General features: G+C 38.9%; 1 protein-coding gene across 6 annotated transcripts in view; it reads left to right on the top strand.

The window, feature by feature from the left end:
• SCN8A (sodium voltage-gated channel alpha subunit 8) overlaps window positions 1-15,272 on the top strand; it is a 216,724-nt gene that overhangs the window by 129,938 nt on the left and 71,514 nt on the right. For 5 of the 6 annotated variants that reach the window (XM_033222024.1, XM_033222020.1, XM_033222023.1 and 2 more), the window contains exon 12: window positions 1,514-1,876. In XM_033222024.1, the coding sequence (XP_033077915.1) occupies window positions 1,514-1,876 (363 nt within the window). Of the gene's footprint in view, window positions 1-1,513; window positions 1,910-15,272 lie in introns of all 6 variants that reach the window. The other variant, XM_033222025.1, reaches the window with a different exon arrangement.

The raw sequence follows: 15,272 nt of genomic DNA, 5'->3' as shown, positions 1-15,272 counted from the left end.
TGAAGGAGAAGAATAAATAAGAAAAAATTTGTGCTAAAGAATTATTTAAATAAATTTATTTACCATAAACTTTATGGTAAAGAAGAGTTTTATTTAAAAATGTCAATGCTGGACATTATATAACTTAGAGCTGTTTGAGAATTATATAGTTTACAACTATGTAAACTTTTGATGAAAAAATATGTTTAAAATGGGGTGGATAGAATACTATGCAACCATAAAAAAGGATGAGTTAATGTCCTTTGTAGGGATATGGATGAAGCTGGAAACCATCATTCTGAGAAGACTATCACAAGGACAGAAAACCAAACACTGCATATTCTCACTCATAGGTGGGAATTGAACAATGAGAACACTTGGACATAGGGTGGGGAACAGCACACACCAGGGCCTGAGGTGTGTTGGGGACAGGGGGAGGGATAGCATTAGGAGAAATACCTAATGTAAATGACGAGTTAGTGGGTGCAGCACCATGGCACATGTATACATGTGTAACAAACCTGCACATTGTGCACATGTACCCTAGAACTTAAAGTATAATAATAAAATAGTTTAAAGTAATAATAATAAATAATAAGTATATAAATATTAAAAGTAATAAAATAAAATAAAAAATATTTTAACTTAAAAACTAAAAAAGAAAAGGAAAAGTAAATAAATAGATAAATAAAATGCAGTGGGAGGGAGCATACATAATTTTCAACTGAACTAAAAGGCTTGAAGACCACTCTTGTAGTACTATTTGACCAAGACATGTACTTGGAGAGAATGGCAAATGATACAAGCACATTTTAAATTATGTCTTTTTGGCCGGGAGCGGTGGCTCATGCCTGTAATCCCAGCACTTTGGGAGGCCGAGGCGGGTGGATCACCTGAGGTCAGGAGTTCGAGACCAGCCTGGCCAACATGGCAAAACCCTGTTTGTACTAAAAATACAGAAATTAGCTGGGGTGTGGTGGTGGACGTCTGTAATCCCAGCTACTCGGGAGGCTGAGGCAGGAGAATCACTTGAACCCGGGAGTTGGAGGTTGCAGTGAGCCAAGATAGCGCCATTGCACTCTGGCCTGGGCCACAAGAGCAAAACTCCAGCTAAATATATATATATAATATTTATTTATTGTTATATATATAAAATAATAAATAAATTCCGTCTTTTTGCCCAGTGTGGCATAGACTAACTTAAAGACACCTCCTCTGAGCCCATGGTAAAAAGAAATAAACAGCCATGTGCTTCTCCCTGGATAAGTCTAACATGAGATAAAAGCGTCTTAGGGAGGCGTGCAAGAACAGTGGGTAAACGTTTTGTATCCGTAACTGGTCAAGCACAGGTAAGTAACAATGGGTGATGAACTGTAGCAGTCAACATGCACAACTGCTTTCTGGACACACTTGTGTTCTGATCACAGGACTGCGAGGGTGGGGCCGGCTGGGAACCTAACCACTTTGCTGGGTATAAAGGTCCACTCCCGTCTCATTTCCCCCTCCCTCTCTCTTTCCCTTTCTGCGCCTGCAGTCACTGCTCAGCATCCCAGGCTCGCCCTTCCTCTCTCGCCACAACAGCAAGAGCAGCATCTTCAGTTTCAGGGGACCTGGGCGGTTCCGAGACCCGGGCTCCGAGAATGAGTTCGCGGATGACGAGCACAGCACAGTGGAGGAGAGCGAGGGCCGCCGGGACTCCCTCTTCATCCCCATCCGGGCCCGCGAGCGCCGGAGCAGCTACAGCGGCTACAGCGGCTACAGCCAGGGCAGCCGCTCCTCGCGCATCTTCCCCAGCCTGCGGCGCAGCGTGAAACGCAACAGCACGGTGGACTGCAACGGCGTGGTGTCTCTCATCGGCGGCCCTGGCTCCCATATCGGCGGGCGTCTCCTGCCAGAGGTGAAAATTGATAAGGCAGCTACCGATGACAGTGTAAGGAAGAACAAAAATAGATCGAGGCTAGGCATGGCAGTCTCCCCAGCCCTTTCCCCTCCTCTTTCCCTGCTCTGCCCATCCCACTTGGTCTGTCTGGACCCCACTCCTGTTAAGACCACAGCCATTTCTGTGTTCTTCCTGGTCTACTTCTATTTCTCTCTTCAGTCCTCCCTCCCCTATTACTCGCCCTATCTTCTCCTTTCCTTTATTCTTTGCTCTATTTTCCCCATCTTCCCTCCTTGTTTGACATTCCTTTTCTCCTATCAACTCCTTCCTTTATTTTACCGTTTTCTTTCTGTCCATCTTTATCTTTGCAAGTCTGTGTGCCTATGTTTCCCTCCGCCCACCTGCTTTGACTGAATGCCTCTGGCCCCGGAGCCTGCCCGGATGGAATGAGAATGCCATCGAGCCACCACCGATGACCAAGTCTGAGCCGGTTTGGAACTACCATTGCTTCTCTTCCCCAACGTCTTCTACCCTCCTAGAGAAACAGCTTGGAATTTAGAGATCTTATCCTTTAAACTTCAAAAAAGTAATTGAGTTTTGAATAATGTTCTAAGTCCCTTCTGTAAGAATGAGATGTGCTTTTTCTAAAGAGGAATGCTCTTGTGATGTCAGGGTGGGAGGTGTGTACCAGCAGAGCCAGGCAAAGGAGAGGTTAAAGAGGCCAATAGGAAACCGGACCCGGACTTTTAAAAGGGATTGAAATTGAAATAAAGGAGGAAAAAGTGGGAGGTTGGGGCAAGAACACATTGTATATGGGGGAGGAAGGAAAAGGGAAGCAAAAGATGAATTTTAAATGTAATCAAATGTCAGGCTCTGGAGGTGTTGCATATAATAGCTTCACAAAATCAGTTATGTAGAGGTTTGGATAATGGTGCCCCTCTTTGGAAAGAGCTATCTTCTAACATTTCTTTAAATTCTAAGCTGTTTATACCTTTTTTCATTTTTAAATTCTTATAACCTCAGTGATCCTAATCCTTCATACCTCTAATTTCTAACTTTCCTCAGTCCCTTTTCAGCTGGTATAAGCTCCTTGAGATAGCATGTTAGTCTATTTCGTTCTTAACACTTCAGTTTCTTCTAACACAGCATGAAGATAGCCAATCCTTTAATTAGCATGATGCATGTATGGAGGAAAACTGGACAGTCATGGATGAAGTTTTTCAGAATTATCTATTTTTAAGCATTTTAGGGTAATTATTGAATGTATAGATAAAATATCAAAAGGCAAATTTGTATGTGTTTGGGATTGTCTAGTCTCACCATTCCCTTTTATTTAAAAGCAAAATACAGCCAGACACAGTGGCTCACACCTGTAATCCCAGCACTTTGGGAGGCTAAGAGGATCGCTTGAAACCAGGAGTTGGAGACTTGGCAACACAGTGAGACCCTGTTTGTACAAAAAATAAAAATAAAAAACATTGGCCAGGCATGGTGGCATGTGCCTATAGTCCCAGCTACTTGGGATGCTGAAGCAGGAGGATCACACTAGCCCAAGAGTTTGAGGTTACAATGAGCTATGATCGCTACACTTCAGCCTGAGTGACAGAGTGAGACTGTATCCAAAATTGAAGAAAATAAAGCAAAAATACTCTCCCCCTTACGTTTGTATAGCTTTTTATAAGCTACAAATTACTCTTACATGCATTATTTAATTTGTCCTAAATAAAAATTCTGGGTTGGGCGTGGTGGCTCACGCCGGTAATCCCAGCACCTTGGGAGGTCAAAGCAGGTAGATTGCTTGAGGCCAGGAATTTGAGACAAGCCTGGCCAACATGGGTGAAACCCCATCTCTACTAAAAATACAAAAAATTAGCCGGATGTAGGAGGCTGAGGCAGGAGAATCGCTTGAATCTGGGAGGGGAAGGTTGCAGTGAGCCAAGATTGCGCCGCTGGACTCCAGCCTGGGCAACAGAGTGAGACTCCATCTTAAAAAAAAAAAAAAATCTGTAAGGGTGACTAAGTGAAGATTAATATTTCTGTTTTTCAGACAGGGAGAAGGTTCAGAGAATTTGTGTTCCTTTGGATCTTACAGCTCATCACTGATAGAGCCAGAATCTCAGGCCCCTCAGAGACCCTAATCTTCTGTGTGCCAGTTAATTTTAATTTGTTCTCTGCCTAGACACTTGGCCGTTGGTCTTCTGGAGACCTATTTATTTAAGATCAGCAACAGTAAGAACAATAATAATCCTCTGGTTTCTCTTCAGATCGTATAAATCTTTCACTTTTTATAACAATAATACACAGTGGCCTGGGCATGGTGGCTCGCGCCTGTAATCCCAGCACTTTAGGAGGCTGAGGTGGGCAGATCACCTGAGGTGCGGTGTTTGAGACCAGCCTGGCCCACATGGCAAAACCTCCATCTCTACTAAAAATACAAAAATTAGCCAGGCGTGGTGGTGTGTGCCTGTAATCCCAGCTAATCGGGAACCCAAGGCATGAGAATCGCTTGAACCTGGAAGGCGGAGGCTGTAATGAGCCAAGATTGTGCCGTTGCACTCCAGCCTAGGCAAGAAGAGCAAGACTCTGTCTCAAAAAAGAAAAAAAAAAACAGTAGCTCCAGATAGTTAGCCAAAATAAATGTTAGAGATACTTATCTTTACATTTAATTTTTATTTGATTTTCACTAATTCTGTGAACAGGGATAAATTTTGGTCTCCACAATTAGATAATTATGTTCTCTGAAAAAAACAAGAGATAATATCAATGACAAATGAAGGATGGATCAACATGGGCAGTAGAGTTGGGGCAATTCAAATGTTTAGAACCAAACTGAATTTTGATATACTGGCAGTTTTTAAAAATATTTAAGCCAAATAATGTAGCTTGCCTTTTCTCTGACCAGAAAGGTATTAGAGAAGGTATTCAGGAAGAAGGAGCTTAAACTTCAGCTGAAGAGAGATGATCAGGTTTGGGGGTTTTGTTTTTGTTTTTTTAGCACCTTCTGTTACACTGTGTGGGAGAAAAAATTGGGAGTCAGTGAAGCAGATGGCTGTGGAATGTAAGGCTTTCTGTACTGCTTTACACTGTGGTCTGTAAAGGTCTGCCTTTGGGCTGGGGGACCTACATACCCAATACCCTGTAAACACTTAGGAGGTTCTCTGTAGTGACCTCAAGTGAGGATGGTGACAGACTTGAGAATTCCCAAGGCCAGGAGGTCACAGTGGCAGGCATATGAGATAGGCAAGACCATATCATTCCCAAGAGCCTCATAACTAGGAAAAACTATTTTTATTTATGTATTTATTTATGTTATTAGAAGCCATAAAGAAACTGTTATGGCTGGTTGTTAATGGTGTGGGAAAATGCCTAAGTTACATTAATAGGCCCAAAGGAAGAAGACAGCAAAACACGATGCATATAGTTTGTGTGGTGTGATACCAAATTATATAAAGACAAACTACATGGAGAAAAAAGATGACCAGCCGAAAGTTAACAGTGGTTGCCTTTGAGAGAAGAAATTATTGACTTTTTCTTCCTTATACTTTTCTGTCCTTTCTGGTTTTCTGTAGTGGGCATAATGATTGTAGCCATCATATATTGAGTTATTCTTATACTATGCTGAGTACTTTATATACATTATCTCATTTTATTCTTATAATCAGTTCATTCAGTAGGTGGTTTTATCCTATTAGCAGATGAGACTCAGAGAGCGCTCTAGTGACTTGGGGAATTGGACCTCAAACCAAGGTCTTTCTGATACCAAAAGGAACTTCCTGACACCTTAAATATTAGCTCCTTTAGAAAGTGGGAAAAACAGTCACTGTTTTAGAAGGACACAGTATATTAATAATTTTATATTACTCAGTATTATAAATTTAATTATAAATTTAAAGAGATTCTAATTGTTTAATATCTCTTAAATTAACTGGAAGCCCAAGCCAGATGAAAATTAATACCTCTTTGGGCTAGGATGTAGTGATTGTTACTAGCAAACACTTTGGATGCATCCGCAGCCAAGGATTAGCCTGAGCAATTAGAATGCTTCCAGTCGTGTATACTCATGCTTCATAGAGTGGCACAGGAGCCCCTGATAGTGCACGCAGTGGTCTCACACAATATTCCTGCTTAGGCTATGCCAAATCTATATTTTTCCTTCAGGCTTAAGTTAAGAAATAGGCTGTAAGAAAAAAAGACGTTCAGACATCACTTCATTAGATAGCCTCATCAAAAATTATTTTATAGCTTCATTAGTTATTCAGTTGTGATTGAGTGTTGAGATTTTTTGATCGTTTTGGAATTTCACCCTTGCTTTTTGCTGAAGCAGAGGATAAAGGAACTTTTTCCTGCATCTCCATCTCTGAGCTGGAAAAGTAGATGAGAAACATTGCTCTTCACTCATTGCTACTGGCAATCCAGAAATCACATGCAATTGAGAAATCATGTTGAGGTACCTTGCAAATGTATAAGTGTTATCTCATTTAATGCTCACAGCCCCGACCTTATGAACCAGATACTGCTATTGGCTGTGTCTGACTGAAGAGAAGCCAAGGCTTAGAGGAATAAAGTAACTTGTCCAAGATTGCACAGTAAGCAGTAGAGTTAGGACTGAATCCAAGCAATCTAACTCCTAAGCTTTTACCATTAACCATTACAATATACTAACTCTGAAGCCCAAGTTCTGTATTTATGCATGTGATCCTGGGAAATTAAACTTCTCTAAGCCATTTTCTTCTCTGTAAAAAAGAAATAAAAGGACCTCTGTTATAGGGCTGTTGTGAAGATAAAAAATATATATGTTATTCATATATAATATGCTTCATATATAAAATGTGAACCATATTGTGTGGCCCATTCTTGCTGTTCGGAAAGCCAATTTTCATTCCTTTTCTTACACATTTTTGGCCCTGATAGCTGTGAGAAGTAAACAGTACCGAATTGCTTGACTTGGAGAAGGTGAGGCTCCTTCTAAAAATCCTTTGTTTGAGAAAGCGAAATTATTATACAATTATTTTAAAGCAAAACACTATGCAAATTTGAGAAAGGCTTGGGAAGGGGATTATGGCTAGGTTCTAAGGACACTTATAAAATGCTATAAATTTTAATTCCAAGAAAGGTGACTGGGTAATAAACTTCCAATTATGTATTTCCATGTGAAAACAATTTAGAATCAATAAGCAGTCAAGCTTCCTTGGACAGTTCTTCAGAAATGTGGGCAGAATCAGCCATCTACAGCTGTTGTAGGATATTTCTTTGAGAAGGATTGCTGTAATTTAGGAGGTTGGAAGTCAGTGGATAAATGCCCAAATAAACAGCATTTGGGTTAAGAGAAATGGAACAAACTTGTACTGGGTTTAACTTTCAAAGAACTTACTTAAGGTTCTCAGTTGCTTCCTCAGTTACTGAGGGTTTTCCTCCAAGGCTTCTTACAGGTTGAATTAAAAAAAAAACAACAACAACAAGGCTCCTAACTTTAAAATGTTAATTCTCCTCCCCAGTCACCAACATAACATAAAACAAACACAACATAAAACAAAAAAAATACACCTCCATGTACAAAAACAAAAACGAAAAACACTGAAGAGATAGAGAAGGAGAGGGAAAGGGTATGTGATCTTTCCTGTGGCCTTTGGATCTCAACATAGTTGAAGGAAGAAGCCCTCTTCCCACTGCCAGGTGATGAGAATTGAGCAACTGAGCCTGTAACGAAGGTACATCTCACAGAAGCCCAAGCAGAATTCTAGGTGGAAGCTATGAGAAGCTGACAGTGAAGCTGCTTTACCTGGGAGAGAGGCTCCTCCAGATTTTCTTCCCTTCAGTTGTCTGTGATTTAACATAAGAAACAGTAGCTCGTGCCTATTAATCCCAGCACTTTGGGAGGCCGAGGGGGGTGGATCGTTTCAAGTCAGGAGTTTGAGACCAACCTGACCAACCTGGTGAAACCCTGTCTCTACTAAAATACAAAAATTAACCAGGCATGGTGGCAGGTCCCTGTAATCTCAGCTATTCGAGAGGCTGAGGCAGGAGAATCACTTGAACCTAGGAGGCGGAGGTTACAGTGAGCGAAGATTGCGCCACTGTACTCCAGTCTGGGTGACAGGGCGAGACTCTGTCTCAAAAAAAAAAAAAAAAAGAGAGAGAGAAAGAAAGAATAGCCAAGAACCTAGCCTTTCAATCCCAGCTTTCAAAACCTTACTTAGGGAAGAAGGCCTGCCCACCCCTCTTGGTGTACCCTAACTTTAACAGATTAGATTTTCCTGGTAGTACAAATGTGTTATTCTCTGGACACCATCTTAGCCCCCTCTTAGCACTTTTAGTGATGTCCTTCATAGACAATTTTAGTTTGTGTCATGTTAGTTAACACTGGTGAATATATGTTGCCCTCTCTCTCTCCATGAATCAGCCTATTTTGATGAATACTATGAGACATCTACAAATGGACAATGACTAGACATATATAAAAATAGAACGTTGACCTATGACCTGCCCAAGAAACCAATCCCCTTATCAACAATAAACAGTCCAAGAAGCCAGCCTGTTGTAAGTCAAACTTGCAGGAAGCCAGGTTGCTGTCTCTGATGGCAATCCAGGAAGCTAAATAATAATTTCTGTAGCAATAGTCCCCTAATGGGAGCTAGGCATGGTGGCCCATACCTGTAATCCCAACACTTTGGGAGGCTGAGGCAGGAAAATTGCTTGAACTCAGGAGTTTGAGACTAGCCTGGGCAACATAGTGAGACCTCATCTCTACAAAAAAATTAAGAAATTAGCTGGGTGTGGTGACACATACCTGTAGTCCCAGCTACTTGGGAGGCTAAGATGGGAGGAACACTTGAGCCTGGGAGGCCAAGGCTTCCCTGAGCAGTGATCACATCACTGTACTCCAGCCTGGGCAACAGAGGAAGATCCTGTTTCCCAAATAAAAAAAAAAAAAAGTTCCCAAATGGCCAGGACTTAATAACTGACAGCTTTCCTTACTTTTTGTTCCCATTTTCAACTTAGGTTCAACCAGAGAGAGCCAAACATACACCCACCAACCCTCATATGAGACGTCCCACTTTTTATTACGTTGCCTCCAGCTTCCTCATGCCAACAACCTCCAGTCAAGCCACATTTGAAGCCTTCCCTTTTCTCACCTATAAATCTTTGCCACTCCTCTGTCTGCCTTTGAGTTTCTGCCAAAACACAAATGGCAGTTATGGTGGCTGACTTACTTGGTGTTGCAAGGTCTAAATAAATAGCCTTTGCTTTTCTCATTTGGTTGATCTTTATTTCCACAATACAGATAATTTTTTTTGACTTTTTATTATTGATTTGTTAGTTTTTTATGTTCCAAATACAAGTCAGATATAAAAATGTTTAATGTTAATGAAGTTCAGTGTATCAATTTTTTCTTTTATGATATGGCTTTTTGCATCCTGTTCAAGGATGCCTACCCCCAAGAACATGAAGATATTTTACTTCTGTAAGTTTTATGGTTCTGAGTTTTACTTTTAGGTCTCCAATTTATCTCAAATTAATTTTTGTGTGTGAAATGAGATAGAAGTCAACCTGTATAGATATCCAGTCTGTTAGCACCATTTGTTCAAGAGACTTTCCTTTCTCTGTTGAAGTGACTTGGCACCTTGGACAAAAATCAATTGATGTATATGTGTGGGTCTATTTCTGGACTCTGTTCTGTTCCCTTGATCTGTTTGTCTATGCTTATGCCAATATACATTTGTCTTGAGTATTGTAACTTTAATTCTTGAAATGAGGTAGTATAAGCCCTAAGAACAAAAAATAATATTTTTAAGATTATTATGTAGCATCTCAAGAGATTATTTTCCTATTCTAGAACCTTTGCATGTCCTTATAAAATTTTATTTAATTTTTAAGTTTTGTGGGTACATAGTAGGTATATATATTTATGAGGTACATGAGATACTTTGATACAGGCATGCAATGCTTAATGATCACATTATGAAAAATGGGGTATCCATCCCCTCAATTATTTCTTCTTTGTATTACAGACAATCCAGTTATATTCTTTTAGTTATTTTCAAAAGTAGAATTAAATTATTTTCACTGTAGTCACCCTGTTGTACTATCAAGTAGTAGGTCTTATTCTTTCTTTCTAATTATTTTTTTTTTGAACCCATAAACTACCTCCACCTCCCCACTACCCTGCCCCACTACCCTTCCCAGGCTTTGGTAACCATCCTTCTACTTTCCATCCCCAGGAGTTCAATTGCATTGATTTTTAGATCCCACAGATAAGTGAGAACATGTGATATTTGTCTTTCTGTACCTGGCTTATTTTGCTTAATATAATGACTTTCAGTTCTATCCATGTTGTTGTAAATGACAGGATCTCAGTCTTTTTTCATGTCTGAATAGTACTCTGTGGTGTGTAAGTACCACATTTTCTTTCTCCATTCATCTGTTGATGGACACTTAGGTTACTTCCAAATCTTGGCTGTTGTGAACAGTGCTGCAACAAACTTGGGAATGCAGATAGTGCAAATATCTCTTTGATATACTGATTTCTTTTTTTCCTTTTTCTTCTTCTTCTTCTTTTTTTTTTTTTTTTGAGACAGCCTCACTCTGTCGCCCAGGCTGGAGTGCAATGGCACAATCTCAGCTCACTGCACTGTAACCTCCACCTCCTGGGTCCTATGTTCAAGCAATTCTCCTGCCTTAGCCTCCCAAGTAGCTGGGATTACAGGCATGAGCCACCGCTCCTGACCGGATATACTGATTTCTTTTCTTTTGGGTATATACCCAGTAGTGGGATTCCAGATCCTAAGGTAGCTCTATTTTTAGTTTTTTGAGGAACTTCCAAACTGTTCTCCATAGTGGTTGTACTAATTTACTTTCCCACCAACAGTGTACAAGGATTCCCTTTTCTCCACATCCTCTCCAGCATTTATTATTGCCTATCTTTTGGATAAAAGCCATTTTAACTGGCGTGAGATTATCTCTCATTGTAGTTTTGATTTGCGTTTCTCTGATGATCATGATGTTAGACACCTTTTCATATACTTGTTTGCCATTTGTATGTCTTCTTTGGAGAAATGTCTATTCAAATATTTTGCCAGTTTTTAAATTGGATTATTCTGTTTTTTCCTATAGAGTTCTTTGAGCTCCTTATGTATTCTGGTCACTAATCTCTTGTCAGATGGATGGTTTTCAGATATTTTCTCCTATTATTTGGGTTGTCTGCTCACTTTGTTGATTGTTTCCTTGCTGTGCAGAAGCTTTTTAACTTGATGTGATCCCATCTGTCCATTTTTGCTTTGGTTGGCTGTGCTTGTGGGGTATTACTCAAGAAATTTTTACCCAGACCAAACTCTCCACTCCTGGAGAGTTTCCTCAATGTTTTCTTATAGTAGTTTTTGAGGTCTTAGACTTACATCTTTAATTCATTTTGATTTGACTTTTGTACATTGGCGAAAGGGGACTAGTTTCATTCTTCTGCATATGGATATCGAGTTTTCCCAAAACCATTTATTGATGAGACTGTCTTTTCCCCAGTGTTTATTCTTGGCACTTTTGTTGACAACAAGTTCACTGTAGGTGTGTGGGTTTGTTTCTGGGTTCTCTATTCTGTTCCATTGGTCTGTGTGTCTGTTTTATGCCAGTACCATGCTGTTTTGGTTGCTATAGCTCCATTGTATAATTTAGAATCAAATAATGTGATTCCTCCAGTTTTGTTCTTGTTGCTTAGGATTGCTTTGGCTGTTCTGGGTCTTTTGTGATTTTATATAAATTTTAGGATTGTTTTTTCTGTTTCTGTGAAGAACACCATTGGTATTTTAATAGGGATTACACTGAATCTGTAGATTGCTTTGACTAATATGGACAGTTTAACAATATTGAACAATCCATGAACATGGAATATCTTTCCAGTTTTTTGCGTCCTCTTCAATTTCTTTCATCAGTGTTTTATAGTTTTCATTGTAGAGGTGTTTTATTTCTTTTGTTAATTCCTAGGTATTTAATTTTATTTGTGGCTCTTATAAATGGGATTGCTTTTTTTATTTCTTTTTCAGATTGATCACCTTTGGCATATAGAAATGCTGCTGGTTTTTTTATGTTGATTTTATGTCCTGCAACTTTACTGAATTTATCAGTTCTAAGAGTTTTCTGTTGGAGTCTTTGAATTTTTCTAAGTATGAAATCATATCACCTGTAAACAAGGATAATTTGACTTCTTCCTTTCTAATTTGGATGCCCTTTATTTCTTTTTCTTGTCCAATTGCTCTAAGTAGGACTTCCAGTACTATGTTGAGTAATAGCGGTGAAAGTGAGCATTCTTGTTGTGTTTCAGATCTTAGAGGAAAGATTTTCAGTTTTTCCCCATTCAGTATATTAGCTGAGGGTCTGTCACATATGGCTTTTGTTATGTTGAGGTATGTTCCTTCCATACCTAGTTTTTTGAGGGTTTTTAACCACGAAGGATGTTGAATTTTATAAAATGCTTTTTCAATGTCAATGGAAATAATCATATGGTTTTTGTTCTTTATTCTGTTGATATGATGTATCACACTGATTGATTTGCATATGTTGAACCATTCATGCATCCCAGAGATAAATCCCAGTTGGTAATGATGAATGATCTTTTTAATGTGTTGAGCTTGGTTTACTAGTATTTTGTTGGTTTTTTGGGGAAATATATTTTTGCATCAATATTCATCAGAGATGTTAGCCTGTTGTTTTCTTTTTTTTTTTTTTTTTGATATTTCTATGTCTAGTTTTAGTATCAGAGTAATACTGGCCTCGTAGAATGAGTTTGGAAGTTTCTCTCCTCTTTTATTTTTCAGGATATTTTAAATAGGATTGGCATTAGTTCTTCTTTAAATGTTGGTTAGAACTCAGCAGTGAAGCCATCAGGTCCTGAGTTTTTCTTTACTAAGTGGCTTTTTATTACAGCTTCAATCTTGTTACTTGTTATTGGTCTATTCAGGTTTTGGATTTCTTCATGGTTCAGTTTTGGTAGGTTGAATGTGTCTAGGAATTTATTCACTTTCTCTAGATTTTCCAATTTATTGGCATGTAGTTGCTCATAGTAACCACTAATGCTACTTTGAATTTCTATGGTATCAGTTGTAATGTTTCCTTTTTCATTTCTGATTTTATTTATTTTGGTCTTCTCCCTTTTTTTCTTCATTAGTTTGGCTAAATGTTTGTCGGTTTTGTTTATCTTTCCAAAAGATAGACAACCTCTTGTTTCATTGATCTTTTGTGTTTTCTTCATTTCACATTCATTTATTTCTGCTCTGATCTTTATTATTTCTTCTACTAATTTGGGGTTTTGTTTGCCCTTTTCTAGTCAAGATGCACCATTAGGTTATTAATTTGAAGTTCTTCTTTTTTGTTGTAGGTACTGATAGCTTTAAACTTCCCTCTTAGTAGCGCTTGTGCTGTATCCCATAGGTTTTGTTATGTTGTGTTTCTGCTGTTTGTTTCAAGAAACTTTTCAGTTTCCTCCTTAAGTTCTTCATTGACTTTTTCCCACTGGTCATTCAGGAGCATATTGAATCTCAATGTGTTTGTATCATTTCCAAAATTCCTCTTGTTGCTTTCTAGTTTTATTCAAAGATGTTTGACATTGTGGTCAAAAATGCTTGATATTTCAAATTTTTTGAGTATTTTAAGACTTATTTGTGACCTAACATATGGCCTATCCTTGAGAATAATCTATGTGATAAGGGAAATAAGGTGTATTCTATAGCCTTTGGATGAAATGTTCTGTAAATATCTATTAGGTCTATTTGTTCTATTTGGTCATCCTTAGTATAGGTTAAGTCCAATGTTTCTTGGTTGAGTTTCTGTCTGGGAGATCTGTCCAGTGCTGAAAGTGGGATGTTGAAGTCTCCAGCTGTTATTGTATTGAAGTCTCTCTCTCTTTGAGACAAGGTCTTGCTCTGTTATCCAGGCTGGAGTGCAGTGGTGTGATCTCAGCCCACTGCAGCTTCGACTTTACAGGTTCAAGTGATCCTCCTGCCTCAGCCCTCTGATTAGCTGGGACTACAGGCATACACCACCATGCCTGGCTAATATTTGTATTTTTTTGTAGAGACAGGGTTTTGCCATGTTTCCCAGGCTGGTCTCAAACTTCTGGGCTCCAGAAACCCACCCACCTGGGCCTCCCAAAGTGCTGGGATTCTAGCATGAGCTATTGTGCCTAGCCTGAGGTATGTTTCTTTAGCTATAATAATATTTGCTTTACATATTTGGGTGTTCCAGTGTTGGGTGCATGTATATTTATAATCATTATATCCTTTTGCTAGACTGACCCCTTTATCATTATGTAATAGCGATCTCTGACTCTTCTTATTATTTTTGTCTTAAAATCTATTTTTTCTAATGTAAGTATAGCCATTACTTCTGCTCTTTTTTGGTTTCCATTGGCACGGAATATCTTTTTCCATCCGTTTATTCTCAGTCTGTGTATCTTTATAGGTGAAGTGTGTTTCTTGTAGGCAACAGATCATTGGGTCTTTTTTTCCATGCATTTAGCCACTCTGTGTCTTTTTATTGGAGAGTTTAGTTTATTTACATTCAATGTTATTATTGATAAGTTGGGACTTACTCCTGCCATTTTGTCATTTGTTTTCTGGTTGTTTTGTGGTCTTCTTTTACTTCTTCCCTTCCTTCCTTGTCTTCCCTTTAGTGAAGGTTATTTTCTCTGGTGGTATGACTTAATTTCTTGCTTTTTATTTTTTGTGTATCCGTTGTGTGTTTTTCAATTTGAGGCTACCATGAGGCTTGCAAATATTATTAATGTCTTATAACCCATTATTTTATTTTATTTTATTTATTTTTTGAGATGGAGTTTCATTCCTGTTGCCCAGGCTAGAGTGCAATGGTGTGATCTTGGCATACTGCAACCTCTGCTTCCTAAGTAATTCTCCTGCCTCAGCCTCGCAAGTAGCTGGGATTACAGGCATGTGCCACCACGCCTGTCTAATTTTGTATTTTTAGTAGAGATGGGCTTTCTCCATGTTGGTCAGACTGGTCTCGAACTTCTGACCTCAGGTGCTCTGCCCACCTCGGCCTCCCAGAGTGCTGGGATTACAGGCGTGAGCCACTGCGCCTGGCATAACCCATTGTTTTAAACTGATGACAACTTAACACTGATTGCATAAACAAACATGCAAAAAGAAAACTAATAAAAACTGTACACTTTATCCCTCTGCTTTTTAACTTTTTGTTGTTTCTCTTTATGTCTTATTGTACTGTCTGTCTTTAAAAGTTGCTGTAGTTATTATTTATATTGACTTATCATAACAGTGTAATTGGGAGTTTACATGCCATAATTATAGTTTTACAATATTCTGTGTTTTTCTGTATGCCTACTATTACCAGTGAGTTTTGTATCTTCAGATGATTTCTTCTTGCCATTAATATCCTCTCTTCTTTCAGATGGAAG

The sequence above is a fragment of the Trachypithecus francoisi genome, unplaced genomic scaffold, assembly GCF_009764315.1.
Source record: "Trachypithecus francoisi isolate TF-2019V2 unplaced genomic scaffold, Tfra_2.0 Lachesis_group11, whole genome shotgun sequence".
Taxonomy (NCBI): Eukaryota; Metazoa; Chordata; class Mammalia; order Primates; family Cercopithecidae; genus Trachypithecus; species Trachypithecus francoisi.
The sequence above is the reverse complement of the archived record's forward strand: the minus strand, read 5'-3'. Positions and strand labels throughout refer to the sequence as shown.